Genomic DNA, 16,974 nt, shown 5'->3' on the forward strand with positions numbered 1-16,974 from the left:
TGTCATATTTCAACAATGTTTCTTGACTCTCTATTATTTTCTCTCCGACTCCATTGCTCCAGTTGATGAAGTTGACCACCTGCACAACACGACGGAGGGAGATGGGGACAGCACCCCTCTCCCATGCAAGGGCAAGGGCAAGTTCTCTACCCTTGGCAAGATCTTCAAACCATGGAAGTGGAGGAAGAAGAAAAGCAGCGAGAAGTTTACGGAAACTTCAGAAGGTTTGTGTTCCAGCTTCATTGTGTTTGTTAGTTTTTACGTGTTGCATTCAATCTTTATCAAACGCCTTTCAGTGTGTTTTCCTGTCTCCTGGTGATATGTACATGCCATGGCCTTTGCCAGTGTGTCCAGTTCAGTCTGCTTAAACAAAACAATTGTTATAGTGGTTAGAATAATATCATTTTTATCTGAAGATCTGTAAACTTACATCTTTGACTTCTGGAACGTGAAATGACACACTAAAATTTGAAATATTATCTTCGGTTTTATATGCTATCTGGAAGAAATCTGAAGAAAAAAACTCAGAGCCTTAATGCACTGGCTTAAATTCTGTGTGTTGACGGCAGTTCTGGAGAGAAAGATGTCGATGAGGCGACCGAGGCAGGAGCTTATAGAACAGGGAGTGCTGAAGGAGCTCTCAGAGAATGGTAAGAGTGCTGCCACTGGCGATGTCACTCACTCACCTGATCCTCACATGACTCAATCAGCCAGTTCCAGTTGGCTCCCTACTCCTTTCTCTTGCACCTAACATTTTCAATGTTTCTATATCTGTAAAGTGTAAGCAACATGGTGGACGCTCCACCACTACCCTGCATATACCTATCCAGACCCTTCAGATCTACAAACAGTTAAGGGTTATGGCAGCCAAGGAGGAAGGAGCAAATTGGAAATGGCTTTATCTTTATCAGACAAAAGTCCAGGGCTATCACACCTACACAGACCGCATAGTCGATAAGTAACAGCTTCAAGTTCAGCACACTCAATGGCAGTTGAAGAAAGTCAAATTCACTCTCATGCTCCTTTTCAACAGTATAACTATATATTTTGGGAAGAAAATTACATGGTGTTTTTCTTGAGCTGGGGAAAGTGGAACGAATTGCGCCCTGAAGCGGAATAGCTTTTAAAGTCAGTGTGTTCTGTGCTCTTACTCCCTTTGCCGGCGTCAGTGTTGCAGAGGCCCGTTTATTAAACATATTTCACTCCATGGCCAGAGCTCTGGTCCAAAGGGGTTGGCAGTTAGGACACCTTTCTAAAACCTCTCATTCTGAAGGGGCCTGTGAAATCATGTCCAGATGCACAGAGGGAACCAATCCAAAAGTCCATCATGTGCCCTATTTCAACAAGCCAATTAAGTTTGACCATTTATACTCAAATATGCAGAACAATTTGAGTAGAGATAATGGCTTTGTTAGATTTCTGACTAACCCCTCCCTCACACTTGGTTAGTGACTCAAAGTAGTGCTAGTTTATAGATCTTCTTATGTGTGAGTGACTCTGTATGGAAAGTCTCACTGCTTGTGTCCATTTTTGTGACAGAAGGGGACGATCCTCACAGCCCCAAACAGTCCTACGTGAAGAATGGCCACACCCTGCCCGTGGGTGGTGGTGGTGGTGGTGGTGGAGGGGGCAGAGGGCAGGAAAACCAGACAAGACCCCCCTCAGACCTTGGGATGAACCCCACAGACTTTAAGATTAACCCAGCCTGGCTGCCCCAGATAGAGGACCGCAGGGTCCGATTCCCCCCGGACGTAGACCGCCAGGGTGGCCCCAGAGGCTCCGGACAGCAGGAGGAGGGCCGGCGAGGAGGTGGAGGGTCCCAGGGGGAGGGGGAATGGAAGTCTAACATGGCCTGGCAGGGCCAGGCGATGGTCCAGGTGCAGGGGATGGGACAGGAGGAGGGTAGACGCGGGGGCAGACTCCACCCTTCTGACGGAGACAAGCGGCCGGGCCTGCAGAAGGCGCCATCAGAGGACGGTAGGAGGAGTCGCCCTGCTGAGACCGCATGGAAACCTACCCTCCCCCGGCACGCGTCCGCAGAGGAGGGAAGGGCCCGTAGAGGTGAGCTATTAACACCAACACATTATTGTACTTTTTAGATATGTGTGTATTGTTGTGACTTGTTAGATATTACTGCACTGTTGGAACTAGGAACACAAGTATTTCGCTACACACGCAATAACATCTGCTAAATATGTGTATGCGACCAGTCAAATTTTATTTGACACACACGCGGCCTTATTCTGTGGAGTAGGGTGAAGCTGTCCTTAGACACTGATCTAAGGTTTGTGTTTTCCCCCTAATGGAAGATTTGAAAACGATCAGCTGATCCTAGATCTTTGCATAAGGCCAACTTCTACCTGGAGCCTGGTTTTCTGACTGCCCTCTCTCCAGTCAATCTTCCTCCTCTTCATTTCTCTGGTTTGGCCCCAGATATAGACAGGAGTCTCGGAGCCTCTTTGCTCCCCAGAGTCCTGCTCCAGCTATGCGTCTTATTCGGGAGCCGAAGGGAATAGAGGGACTAGCTCATCCTCTCCTCCTTTCGTAATTAATGCGGCATTATCGTTTTAACCATTCCAGTCCTTAAAAGCTAATGCCTGTCAGCTCAACCGTAACCCTGCTGAAGAGCTAAAGCTAATTGATACAATTCCAGCTATTACACACTGAGCTAAATGGTCTGTAGTGTCTTGTTTCTTTTAGATCTTATACTCTCCCTGATTTATATCTTAAACTTCTCGCTTTCTCTCTAAAGCTAATTGATACAATTCCAGCTATTACACACTGAGCTAAATGGTCTGTAGTGTCTTGTTTCTTTTAGATCTTATACTCTCCCTGATTTATATCTTAAACTTCTCGCTTTCTCTCTCCCTCTCCTTTTCTCCCCTTTTTTTAACACCCTTGACTTTTTTCCCGTTTGTTGTTATAGCCTGAATTTTAAATGGATAACATTTATATTTTGTGTCACTGATTTACACACAATACCCCATAATGTCAAAGTGGAATTATGTTTCTAGAAATGTGTTTCTAGCAAAAATGAAAAGCTGAAAAGTCTTGTGTTAATAAATGTTCAACCCTTTTGTAATGGCAAGCCAAAATAAGTCACTACAAAGATACAGGCACCCTTCCTAACTCAGTTGCCAGAGAGGAAGGAAACTGTTAGTTTAGATTTTAATGGCTGTGATAGGAGATAACTGAGGATGGCTCAACAACATTGTAGTTACTCCACAATACTAACATAAATGACAGAATGCAAAGAAGGAAGCCTGTTCAGGAAGCCTGTAATCCAACACACCACGGAGTACCATTCTTCATATTTTCAAGCATGGTGGCTGCATCATGTTATGAGTATGCTTGTCATCAGCAAAGACTAGAGTTTTTTTTAGGATGAAAGGAAATGGAATAGAGCTAAGCACAGGCAAAGTCTGAGAGGAAAAACTTGGTTTAGTCTGCTTTCCAACAGAAACTCGGAGACACGTTCACCTTTCAACAGGACAATTACCTAAAACACAAGGCAAAATATACACTGGGCTTGCTTACTAAGACGACCTTGAATGTGCCTTAGTGGCCTAGTTTCAGTTTTGACTTAAATTGGCTCCGTGGCAAGACTTGGAAATTGCTGTCTAGCAATGATCAACTTGACAGAGCTTGAATATTTTTTTTAATAATAATGGGTAAATATTGTACCATCCAGGTGTGCCAGAGACTCAGAGCTGTAATTGCTGCCAAAGGTGATTCATGTATTGACTTAGGGGTTGAATACTTATCTAATGAAGATATATTATGGTTTTATTTTCCATAAAAAAAAACTGTTAGAATTTTTCTTCCACTTTGACATTAGGGCATTTTGTGTAGATCATTGTCAAAAAAAAGGGCACATTTTAATCCCACTTTGTAACACAACAAATTTTGAAAAAAGTAAAGGAGTGTGAATACTTTCTGAAGGCACTATTTCCTATTTTCTCTGTGACATCAGCATGTGATAAGGACTTGTCTATAAATAAACTTCAGCTTTGAGGAATGGCGTGGGATAAGAAGCAGGGTGGAGGGCTAGGGGTATGGGGGTTTAGTACTGTAATTACAGCACTGTTTGTCATTATCAGGGGATCAGCTGTGTAGATAATCTCATACAAGTGTTTTGACACACACACACACACACACTAGAGTGACTGAGTGAATGGCACAAATTGGCTCAGTGCTTCAACCCAAGACTGAAACATTTGTTTTTTTAGGGATGAGATAGTATCTTTTCCATTTTTGAAAGAGCCAAACGCACCCAAAAAGGCTAGCAGTGTGTAGTGAGTTGTTGTGTGTGCGGTCTTTGACACAAATGCACTCATGTGTCTCTCATGATGATGATTTAGTTATTAAATGTATAGTGCTCTTTAACACATGTATGTTATGTAACGTGTTTTGTGTGCTGTGTGTTTTGCAGAATCAGAGAGCCATTTTGTTCCTGACCCAGATTTGCTGCGGGACACTCTCCGAGAGTCTCTGCCCCCCAAACAGTCCGTTATGCCCCCCAAGTGGCCGATGAGCTCCACCCCCGAGCCCGGCAGCGAAGGGTCACCCTCATCCCACACCCCATCCAACCACCCTGCAACCACGTACTCTTCCTCCTCTTCTTCCTCTGCAGTTGCAATGCCTGCCCGAACTGTCTCCTCTGCAGGCGCCAACCCCCAATCTTCAGCAGTAGTGTCCTTCGCTTCATCCTCCACCCCCCAGGTGACCAAGCAGCCTCCCCTCCCCCTGCCAAAGCCCGTCAACAGGGGCGTTAATGCTGCCATGTTGGGTGAGTAGTAGTACTAGTTGTGGTGATTGTAGTAGTAGGGACCGCAGCTGCCTGTTTAATCACGGGATGGCAGAATTAGCTTATGAGATGCCAGAGGAGACCAGGTGCAGCTTGCATCAATACACACACACACATTCACTCAGTGGAGCTTCCTCACGTAACATGTAGTTAAGTGTCACATGCATACATGTCTGCAGAAGACTCACGTTACATGCATAGGCGTTACTACAAGGGACATGTATGTACACATATCTCACACACACACTTTGCCGCTCATCTTTATAATGATGTTATCCCTGCGGCTCCAGCAGCTGTTCCCTAGACGATAACTTAATAAGACTGAACTATTTTAGACAGCAGCAGCAGAACAGATTTTCCCTGGCATTGTATCTCTCCCAGGACACCACTGACTCTGGTGGCTCTGAGCCTGCTGCTGCTCAGCTCCATACGGAGGCAATATTATTATTGTTTTTACCAGGGGCGTTTCTTGTCAGGGGAGCCCGACTTTATTCACTGTTCTCTTTGAGATCTGATACGCCTATTACCTTAGGACTGTTTAAACACATTTTTTGTATATATTCCCTCTAGTTTCCTGTGCCATTTTACATGTAGGTTGGTTGGATAAGCCTGGAGCTGATAGGCTTGGAAGTCATTTGCCATGCACTCGTGTCACCTATTTGCCATCTACAGTCTTTCAAGCTATTTCATATGTACGTTCTAGAATGTATGTAGACATTTCAGCTCTCACATTATGTAAACAATTCTGATGTATTAAACCATGTCAGATTTGTTAAAAGAGGTGGCATAGAATACTCTGAACAATGGGGAGATGATGGGGACATCAATGGGGACATGACATGATACTGAATATGCAATCACTGCTTGCCCAGCTGTTGTTGAAACATATCAAACTGTATATGAATGCTAGCTGAGCCAGTAGTGACTTTTCAAAAGTATTCCACTAGTTAATTAGGAAAATTCCTAACAGGTAGCTAGGTACAGAGTGATTACTTCACCGGCTAACCTAGAGGGCCCGAAACTGAAGGAGTTTTGATTACCTCTTCACTTTCCCCATTGATTCCCCTCTCACAGCCCAGGCAAGCCCCTCAGACACTCTAATTACGCAAACCCTCTTGTTTAGCAGCCTGGTGGGCATGGTTGTTCATGCAGTGGTTACATGTTTGTATCAATGATCAAACGTTCTCATAAATGGTCAAACAAGTTTGGTACAGGGATAGACGATTTGTACATGCAAATCTGACTGGATACAGTGTTTTGATTATTGAAATATAAACCTCATTATCAACAGTGGCATCTTGTTTTCTGAGGGATAATCAGGGATAATTTTGGGGTGGGCAGCTCTAGCCGGGGACAGGCCACTAAAATTGGGGACTGTCCCTGGTAATCAGGGACGTCTGGTCACCCTATACACAGTGTATATATTCAGCCAGCCTATATGAGAGCTGAAGGCCTGTGTGTCGTGCCTCTCATCCCCTGCCAGCCTCCACTCTACAGGGGGGTGAGAACCAGAATGACTCCCAACTGCCCCTCTACTGGTCCTGCTGGAAACGCGAGGGCGACTATGATGTCTACCTGTCCCTCCCTGTCTACCTGTGCCGGCGGGATGGCAGAGGCCTGCGGTCAGGTAAAACAAAGGATGCCCACCAATGCCCCTCTTCACTGGCATCGCCGCAGCAACGGTGCCCACCTTGTCTCTCTAACGTCTTCCCAAGCCTGCGTTTTATGTGTGGCTGTATGCCACACCCCTGTTAACGTCAACCTTCTGGTTACTTGCGTCATCATATTTCATTATCCTGACTTGAAAAGCCTCATGCCAAACGCTACCTGGATGCAACTGATGGACTAACCTATAACGGCCTGGATTGAGTGCTCTCTTCTGCTCATGCCACGTTAGGCTGCATGCGCGTAACAAGGTTGAGTGAGTTGTGGGTGTACGTGGGCGTCTGACCACCATATGTGTACTACTACCTCTGGCATGTGAATGGGGGAGTAACTGAGTGTCTCCCGTGATGGCTAGCTGTGGCAGCCCAGCGCAGACCAGGCTGCCCCATAAAGGCTAATCCACACATCTGCTCTGGCGCGAGAGAGGAGAGAAGGGGCTTGACTCTGTTTAAAGCAGATGTTAAAATCCAGTCTTAGTATGCTTCATGTCTGGCGCTCAATCAGTCTGCTGCTGTGATCTATTGTACTCCAATGCAGTATGTCTCCATGGCTTTGTATTTTAAAGCTATTTCATGTTTACACATTCACCAGCAACTGCATTGAGCTTACGTATTTAAAGGTTTGCATGCAATCGCAAAATGTCTATTCCAGCTTGGTTGAACAGAGTTTTTTCATAATTCTCAGTTCAGAGATGCTAAGAAGCGATGGATGCATACTGGCCAATTCGATTTGTATATGGTCTGTGTGTGTTCTAGTGCATATGTACTTATTCAAACCCTCACTGTAACCTTGATTGCCACATGCACCCATTTGTAATGTAAGACCCTGTCGGATGCACTCATGTGGACCCAGTCATGTGACCTGGGTTTGTGGACCTATGCATTCATGTGGACTCAGTCATGTTACTTGGGCTCGATCTTACATGTAAATGGAGACGTTAACAAGCTTGTTGTGCACTCACTTGATCCGCAGTTGAAAGCCCAGATATAGGTTAATAAAGTAAGTGAACGTGTGTTTATCAGTGTGTGACACATTCAATAAACTGTTTCTCCATCACACAGGCAACCTCACCCAGGCCGGTACCAGACTGGTGCCAAATAAGCCCTCCCCACCGATGCCCCCCAAGAGGACCACCCCTGTCACAAAGCGCAACCCGGAGGACCCGTCTGCGTCCACCCAGTCTGTCTCCACCCCCTCCCCTTCCCTGCTTTCTCCTGAGGACCATCATAACCACTCAGCAGGCTTCCAGATGCCTCCCCGTCCCCGCCCTTACCCAACCACATCCCCCTTCTCCCCCCGCCAGCATCTGCAAGCGCACTACCTCCACCACCAGCACTCCTACCAACATCCCATCCCCCAGCCCTTGCTCTTTGACCCCCAGCCCCACCAGTGAGCCCCCCAGCGGCCGGCCCCCGTCCCCCTGCACATCATGATCCAGAGGGCCCTGTCCAGCCCCGGCCCGGCCCAGCCACATCCCGACGGCTCCCAGCGCTCAGCTCACTCCCTGCTCTTCGAGACACCGCCTGAGTACCAGGGGGACCGCAGCCGGCCCCTAGCCGTCAGCATCCAGCCTCTGAAACTGTGAGTCCTATATGTCACTGTGGTATTTCCTCCATGTTCTAGACTTGAGTAAAAATCACACCTGAAACAATAGATGTAAAGTTGGAAAGACCTTGTCTAGGACTTATGAAAGGATCTAGCCACACAATCTTTCTGTGATGCCAATGATTTATTATCAGATTTATTATCATCAATAATGATATGTGACTGACAGCTTTTCCTATTCTGTTGAAAACTCATCTGGTCTCCATCGCTCCATTTCTCACGCTATCAGGGCTGAGGATGACTACTCGGAGGAGGAGGAGGAGGAGGAGGAGGATGATGAAGAGGAGGAGGAGGAGTATGATGGGGAGCTCCCCCAGCCAGAGCTGGAGCCACGGAGCAGGAGGTGCATGGTGGGAGAGCCCAGCATCAATGTCATCCCTGAGGGACCCAACAGCAGTGAGGAGGAGGAGGAGGAAGAACAGCAGGACTTGCAAAGGGACGACAGTGACTCGGACGGGCCAGTGCTCTATAAAGATGAAGATTCAGACGAGGATGAGGAGGATGAGCCTCCACCCAGTATGTATCTCTGTCTCACTTGAATTGCTTTATGAATAAACATTTATACTCAGATATAGCAGCATCTTTAAAATACTGTAAAAGTATATATGCCACCTATCAGACACATTTTAGATGTGAATTACAGTAGAGTGAGCGCATACACTTTTTGTATGTGACTATTGATCCCTGCGGGAATTTACCCCTCATTTGTCATTGTTAGCACTGCACTCTTACCAATTGAGCCACACATGATACCTATACAGTACCAGTCAAAAGTTTGGACACACCTTTCTTTCTACATTGTAGAATAATAGTGAAGACATCAAAACTATGAAATAACACATATGGAATCATGTAGTAACCAAAAAAATATATTTTAGATTTTAGATTCTTTATAGTAGCCACCCTTTGCCTTCATGACAGCTTTGCACACTCTTGGCATTCTCTCAGCCAGCTTCATGAGGTAGTCACCTCCAGGAGGCTGAAGAAATTCGGCTTGTCACCAAGAGCACTCACAAACTTCTACAGATGCACAATTGAGAGCATCCTGTCGGGCTGTATCACCGCCTGGTATGGCAACTGCTCCGCCCACAACCGTAAGGCTCTCCAGAGGGTAGTGAGGTCTGCGCAACGCATCACCGGGGGCAAACTACCTGCCCTCCAGGACACCTACACCACCCGATGTCACAGGAAGGCCATAAAGATCATCAAGGACAACAAACACCCGAGCCACTGCCTGTTCACCCCGCTATCATCCAGAAGGCGAGGTCAGTACAGGTACATCAAAGCAGGGACCGAGAGACTGGAAAAACAGCTTCTATCTCAAGGCCATCAGACTGTTAAACAGCCACCTCTAACATTGAGTGGCTGCTGCCAACATACTGACTCAACTCCAGCCACTTTAATATTGGAAATTGATGTAAAAAAAAATCGCTAGCCACTTTAAACAATGCCACTTAATATAATGTTTACATACCCTACATTACTAATCTTATATGTATATACTGTACTCTTTTTCATCTACTGCATCTTGCCATCTTTATGTAATACATGTATCACTAGCCACTTTAAACTATGCCACTTTATGTGTATATACCCTACATTGCTCATCTCATATGTATATACTGTACTCTATACCATCTACTGCATCTTGCCTATGCCGTTCTGTACCATCACTCATTCATATATCTGTATGTACATATTCTTTATCCCTTTACACTTGTGTGTATAAGGTATTAGTTATGGAAATGTTAGGTTAGATTACTCGTTGGTTATTACTGCATTGTCGGAACTAGAAGCACAAGCATTTCGCTACACTCGCATTAACATCTGCTAACCATGTGTATGTGACAAATAAAATTTGATCTGTATTGAATTTTAGATTTTTGGTTCCAACTGCTGTGTCTTTGTGAGATGCAGAGTAGGTGAACGGATGATCTCCGCATGTGTGGTTCCCACCGTGAAGCATGGAGAAGGAAGTGTAGGGGTGCTTTGCTGGTGACACTGTCCGTGATTTATTTTGAATTCAAGGCACACTTAACCAGCATGGCTACCACAGGATTTTGCAGCAATACGCCATCCCATCAGGTTTGCGCTTAGTGGGCCTATAATTTGTTTTTCAACAGGACAATGACCCAACACACGTTCAGGCTGTGTAAGGGCTATTTGACCAAGAAGGAGAGTGATGGAGTGCTGCATCAGATGACCTGGCCTCCACAATCACCTGACCTCAACCCAATTGGGATGAGTTGGATCGCAGACTGAAGGAAAAGCAGCCAACAAGTGCTCAGCATATGTGGGAACTCCTTCAAGACTGTTGGAAAAGCATTCCAGGTGAAGCTGGTTGAGAGAATGCCAAGAGTTTTCAAAGTTACCAATATGGCAAAGGGTGGCTACTTTGAAGAATCTCAAACATTAAAATATATTTTGTTTTGTTTAACACTTTTTTGGTTACTACATGATTCCAGATGTGTTATTTCATAGTTTTGATGTCTTCACTATTATTCTACAATGTATAAAATAGTCAAAAAAAAAAACACTTGAATGGGTATGTGTGCCCAAACTAATGACTGGTACTGTATATCTTTGTATACCTGACTCCATCTCTCTGTGGTTCTTGTTCAGGTGCTTTGGCCAGCAGGGTCAGAAGGAAAGACACTTTAGCTTTGAAACTGAGTAACCGACACGCGCCAGAGAAACATGCTCGAGAGGACAAGTCCAGCGGTCACACCGAACGATGCACTCCGGGACACACACCAGGACACACACACCAAGGGTCAACAGGGCTGACGTGGCAGAGCAGGGAGCAATGGGAGGCCATACGCACACAAATAGGCTCTGCACTCACAAGGTAATAGATAAAGCCACACAGTCTCACTATCATTTTCTTCTCGCTCTTCTCTCTCTTTCTCTCTTTCTCCCTTTTCTCTCTCCACATATACACACACCAAATCTAACACAAGGTTGATGTGATACTGATATTCTAACTTCTATCCTCTAGGCGTCTCAGCCAGAGACCCAGTGCAGAGGAGCTGGAGCAGAGAAACATCCTTCAACGTAAGTCTTTCCAACTCCCCATCACAATTTTTTCAACAGGTGAAAGCTTAGTGGTGGAGGCGTGAAGCCCTTGCTTGAATAATGCACTTTTATGGAATTAGAATGGGGCCTAGGTTTTCACCTAATCACTGATCAATCCCCACTGGTATTTCTCTCTCAGTAAGGATTCTTGTTATTTATATAAATGAGGCCACATTTCAAGAGCATGAGGCCACTTCTTATCATCGTGGATTAGAAGAAAAAAATGATGTCGGTGTACTTTTGATTTGTACCTAGTACCTTTGTTAAGTCCCATTGGAAAATCCAATCTTTGTGAATAGACAACAATTGCACAATTTGGTGAATGTCTGTACAGGGTTCTAAACATTGGTTTGACTCGCTCTTCTTTCCAGCCAAGAACCAGGTAGACAGGCAGGCAGAGGTCCGAGAGATCAAACGTAGGCTCACCAGGAAGGTAAGACCAGTGACACACACACACCACTGTTACCTGTAATAAGATAGTTCTCTCATTTAACAGAACATTTACATATAGAGGATTAACTAGAGTGAATTTTTATAAAACGAGCTGAGAGAAGATGGAAGGTGGTCTTATTCAAGGGAGACTGGCAATGAGGCCCTTTATCTACTTCCCCAGATTCAGATGAACTTGTGGATACCATTTTGGCTCGCAAAACTACCTCTAACTTCCTTCATACTGAACATAAATTAATCTGACTCTGGGGAAGTAGATAAAATTCGTCATTGCCAAAATCCTGAAGGTATCCCTTTAAACTCTTTATACAACTCCTCTAGCTGAGTCAGAGGCCCACGGTTGCTGAGCTTCAGGCCAGAAAGATCTTGCGCTTCCACGAGTATGTGGAGGTCACCACGGCCAATGATTACGATCGGCGAGCGGACAAGCCCTGGACCAAGCTAACACCCGCCGACAAGGTACAATCAGCTGTCACTCATAGCTCCCTAAATCTCGGCTTGTAATGCACTTATTTATTGACACCAGTATATCTTATTGCCTAGTAAAGGAAGTATATATTTCTGTCTCTACTTTAGTATTTAGATGCTGCCTTATGCAAGTATTCACTATATTCATTTCCCCTCTGTCCAGGCTGCCATTCGGAAGGAGCTCAATGACTTTAAGAGCTCTGAAATGGAGGTTCATGAAGACAGTAGGATCTATACAAGGTACTTCCTCAGCTTTTGGACAACATGAAGTTATATACACCATTCCATAATATAGATCTTGAATTAACATACTAAGACATTTGTTTCGTTCCCTTTAATTGGCAGCTCTTACAGCCATGGAAAATACCCTTTTGATATGTTGAGTTGTCGTGATTGATCAAATTATCATTGATGTCCCTTTCTTTAGGTTCCACCGGCCTTAGTATCCACCCCATACTGGAAAGCACTTTCTTAACCAGTGGCTGGCGGAGTCTCTGGAGAGGAGTCGTAGGGTCTTGGTGCTCCCTAAACAGACTGCCTTTTTATGTTGCTGAATGTAAGGTACAGATCATCAAGGAAGGCCCTGGAATTGACTGAACTGAAAACAGGGGGACTGAGGACCAGATGCAGTATTTCTCCCGGACATTAGGGGGAACCAAGTGCCAACAAAGTGGAGAGCTGGCAGAGGGGCTTGACCGAGAGGACTGACTGGGAGCCACTGCCAATGTGTGTTATCCCTCAGGGACTTGGTTCCACTGACAACGACCTTTTGCCTTTTTTCTGCTTTTACTCTGTATGGCACAGTTAACCCATGTTGCAGAGATGTAAATGTAATAACATTACAGTAATAATAGTCCTAATAATGACAGCTACAATAATAAACACAGTGATAATACATGTTAGAGAGGAAGCTGCAGAAAGAGGATGAGGAGGAAGACGACTGTGGAATTTGCCGTTCCCCAAGACTGGAAAAGCTCTGGGATAATTGTGTATAGATTTCTGTGATTTGTTAGACTGAAACTTTGGAGAGTTCTAATAATGACAACTGTAATGCATCATATTTTGATCACAACATAAATTACTGCTTTTATTTGAACCTGTTTTGTAGTGTGCATTTTTACATTTTAGTTACTTAGCAGACGCTCTTATCCAGAGCGACTTACAAGAGCAATTAGGGTTACGTGCCTTGCTTGAGGGCACATCAGCAGATTTTTTTTCCCGCCTAGTAGGCTTGGGGATTCACACCAGCTAACTTTTGGTTACTGGCCCAACGTTCTTAACCGCTAGCCTGCCCTGCCTGTATTTGTATTTGGCTGTAACGTTGGGGTAAGCATTTGAGCTGATACTAGTCATAGGAAAGAACACAATGAGGAGGTAGTTGGTGTGCTATTCTTTTTATTTGTTTCGTTCTTTTTTTGCCAGACACTGATCCCCATGCTGACAGTAGAATGCTGGTTTTTCATGTAGCAGATTTCTTCAATTCGCTGCATGAGCCAACACACAGTGCAATTATTGAATCAATACATAATTCTTTTTTTATTTGAATTTTTTTGTACTTCTCTAACATAGGTCAAACCATGCAATGCTGCAAATAATAGCTGTTTAAAAATGCTAAGATCATGATGGCATCTTAAATGAAATAAAAGTTTAAATGTTACACATCTTTAGAGAATGTATCAAAGTGCAGTTAGTGTAGATCAGGATTTGATTAATCAAACATGAAAAAACAATTTAGTGCATTTTACGGTTGACGGGGGAATCATTTCGTCAGGAAAATGCTTTTTTATCTGGAGAAATGTATCATGCGTCTTCTGGTCAGTAGATTACAGGGTCCTTTGTTCTACAGATGCATTTAGGTTACTGTTGTGTATCTTTTTCTTCCTTATTATTTGAAAATAAATGTTAAATATAGTAAAGTATTATATGTTGCTATTTTTCTAAGCACAAAATATTACTATATAATTAAACACTACAACAATGGGAATTTTTAAGTGTACCTGTTCAGTTTTACTCATTTTTTTTTAATGAAATGTAGAATTTTAGTAACTGACTAAATAGTCAACTATAATTAAAAACCTTAATCACTCTTTTTGTCTTGTTGTTGGACTTATGCCGCGTTCACGTGCTAGTCGGAACTAGGAAACTAAGAAAAGTAAGACTTGATAACTGTTTGCAGTTACACGTGCCGCGTTCAAACAATTAGCAAGTCTAACATCTTTGAGTTTCCTACTTCCGACTAGCACTTGAATGCGGCATTAATAGCTCACTTGTGAATAAATATGTGCGTGCTGTACTGTAAAGTGATGGTTCACTCCAGAATGAATTGCCTAATTTAGATTGAGTCCACATCCCACCTCCTGTCGTCAATTGTGAAGATCCAGCTAAATCCTGTAATTCCAAATGAATGGGAAAGATGGGGACTTCATCATTCAAGATGGTGCATCTCTCATTCATCTGGGATTCAGGCATATAGCTGAATCACAAGAACCTACAAGTGGATCTAGACTAATTAATATGAAAAAAGATCAAATACTTTCTGGGAAAATGTTCATGTTTTCGTTGTGTATTTTAGAATATTCACATGAAAATGTGTCTCCAATTGAATGGAAATCTAGCTATTAGGTAGGGTAGGGAGGGGTAGGGAGGGGAAAACTGAAAACCAGCTGTTATTGGCAGAGGTTTGGAACTCTTTGTTTTTGGTCTATTAATCAATTTACTGCATGGGGGATGTCATCATCGAAAGCTGAAACTCCTAACCATGCAAACCTGCTGATTAGAAGGTCCTGTGTATATTGCTTTTTCAACCAGCAAATATCAGGAAATTACACTGAACACATTTTTTCACTCTTAGTCTTCGTTTGCATCAGCTGATACAATTTTGACTAGCTGGGCCTTTAAATGCCCACACCAGTAAAAATCCACTTTTTTGAGATGAAAGACGATAGCCAGAGTATTTATTTTTTATTTATTTTATTTCACCTTTATTTAACCAGGTAGGCAAGGTGAGAACAAGTTCTCATTTACATTTGCGACCTGGCCAAGATAAGGCAAAGCAGTTCGACACATACAACAACACAGTTACACATGGAGTAAAACAAACATAGTCAATAATACAGTAAAAAAATAAGTGTGAGCAAAGGAGGGTTTAAACACTGTTTGCCATGCTTATACAATTAATGGACATGCACCTGTGGAAAGGTCGTTAAGACACTAACAGCTTAGGCAATTAAGGTCACAGTTATGAAAACTTAGGACACTAAAAAGGCCTTTCTACTGACTCTGAAAAACACCAAAAGAAAGATGCCCAGTGTCCTTGCTCATCTGTGTGAACGTGCCATAGGCATGCTGCAAGGAGGCATGAGGACTGCAGATGTGGCAAGGGCAATAAATTGCAATGTCCGTACTGTGAGACGCCTAAGACAGCACTACAGGGAGACAGGATGGACAGCTGATCATCCTCGCAGTGGCAGACCACGTGTAACAACACCTGCACAGGATCGGTACATCCGAACATTACACCTGCGGGATAGGTACAGGATGGCAACAACAACTGCCCGAGTTACACCAGGAACGTACAATCCCTCCATCAGTCCATCAGAATTCACGTTTATCGTCAAATGAATGAGCGTTACACCGAGGCCTTTACTCTGGAGCAGGATCGATTTGGAGGTGGAGGGTCTGGAGCGGTGTGTCACAGCATCATCGGACTGAGCTTGTTGTCATTACAGGCAATCACAACACTGCGTTACAGGGAAGACATCCTCCCTCATGTGGTACCCTTCCTGCAGGCTCAGCCTGACATGGCCCTCCAGCATGACAATGCCACCAGCCATACTGCTCATTATGTGCATGATTTCCTGCAAGACAGGAATGTCAGTGTTCTGCCATGGCCAGCGGAGAGCCCGGATCTCAATCCCATTGAGCACGTCTGGGACCTGTTGGATTGGAGGGTGAGGGCTAGGGCTATTGCCCCCAGAAATGTCCGGGCACTTGCAGGTGCCTTGGTGGAGTAGTGGGGTAACATCTCACAGCAAGAACTGGCAAATCTGGTGCAGTCCATGAGGAGGAGATGCACTGCAGTACTTAATGCAGCTGGTGGCCACACCAGATACTGACTGTTATTTTTGATTTTGTGTCCCTTTGTTCAGGGACACATTTTTCAATGTCTGTTAGTTACATGTCTGTGGAACTTGTTCAGTTTATGTTTCATTTGTTGAATCTTGTTATGTCATACAAATATTTACACATGTTAAGTATGCTGAAAATAAAATAAACGCAGTTGACATTGAGAGGATGTTTCTTTTTTTTCTTTTTTTTAAACTATTTTCTACATTGTAGAATAATAGTGAAGACATCAAAACTATGAAATAACATGGAATCATGTAGTAACCAAAAAAAAAGTGTTAATCTAAATATATTTTATATTTGAGGTTCTTCAAATAGCCACCATTTGCCTTGATGACAGCTTTGCACACTCTTGGCATTCTCTCAACCTGCTTCACCTGGAAGGCTTTTCCAATAGTCTTGAAGGAGTTCCCACATATGCTGAGCACTTGTTGGCTGATTTTCCTTCACTATGCAGTCCAACTCATCCCAATCCATCTCAATTGGGTTGAGGTTGGGTGATTCTGGAGGCCAGGTCATCTGATGCAGCAATCCATCACTCTCCTTGGTCCTTACACAGGCCCTTACACAGCCTGTAGGTGTGTTGGGTCATTGTCCTGTTGAATAATAAATGATAGTCCCACTAAGCCCAAACCAAATAGGATGGCGTATAGCTGCAGAATTCTTTGGTAGCCATTCTGGTTAAGTGTGCCTTGAATTCTAAATAAATCACAGACAGTGTCACCAGCAAAGCACCCCCACACCATAACACCACCTCCTCCAAGCTTTACGGTGGGAAA

At 44.0% G+C, this 16,974-nt stretch overlaps 1 protein-coding gene across 1 annotated transcript in view; it reads left to right on the forward strand.

Moving 5' to 3' along the window:
• The window catches only part of phactr4b (phosphatase and actin regulator 4b), a 54,126-nt gene extending 40,960 nt beyond the window's left edge, over positions 1–13,166 (forward strand). Inside the window, 13 exon segments of the mRNA XM_065011403.1 lie at positions 63–224; positions 570–650; positions 1,540–2,061; positions 4,433–4,789; positions 6,291–6,434; positions 7,534–8,053; positions 8,307–8,593; positions 10,700–10,925; positions 11,076–11,131; positions 11,524–11,585; positions 11,924–12,061; positions 12,234–12,310; positions 12,498–13,166. Of these exon segments, the coding sequence (XP_064867475.1) occupies positions 63–224; positions 570–650; positions 1,540–2,061; positions 4,433–4,789; positions 6,291–6,434; positions 7,534–8,053; positions 8,307–8,593; positions 10,700–10,925; positions 11,076–11,131; positions 11,524–11,585; positions 11,924–12,061; positions 12,234–12,310; positions 12,498–12,513 (2,648 nt within the window). The 3' untranslated portion in view covers positions 12,514–13,166.
• Positions 13,167–16,974: the final 3,808 nt, after the last annotated feature.

Source organism: Oncorhynchus nerka, linkage group LG3 (genome assembly GCF_034236695.1).
Source record: "Oncorhynchus nerka isolate Pitt River linkage group LG3, Oner_Uvic_2.0, whole genome shotgun sequence".
NCBI classification, from domain to species: domain Eukaryota; kingdom Metazoa; phylum Chordata; class Actinopteri; order Salmoniformes; family Salmonidae; genus Oncorhynchus; species Oncorhynchus nerka.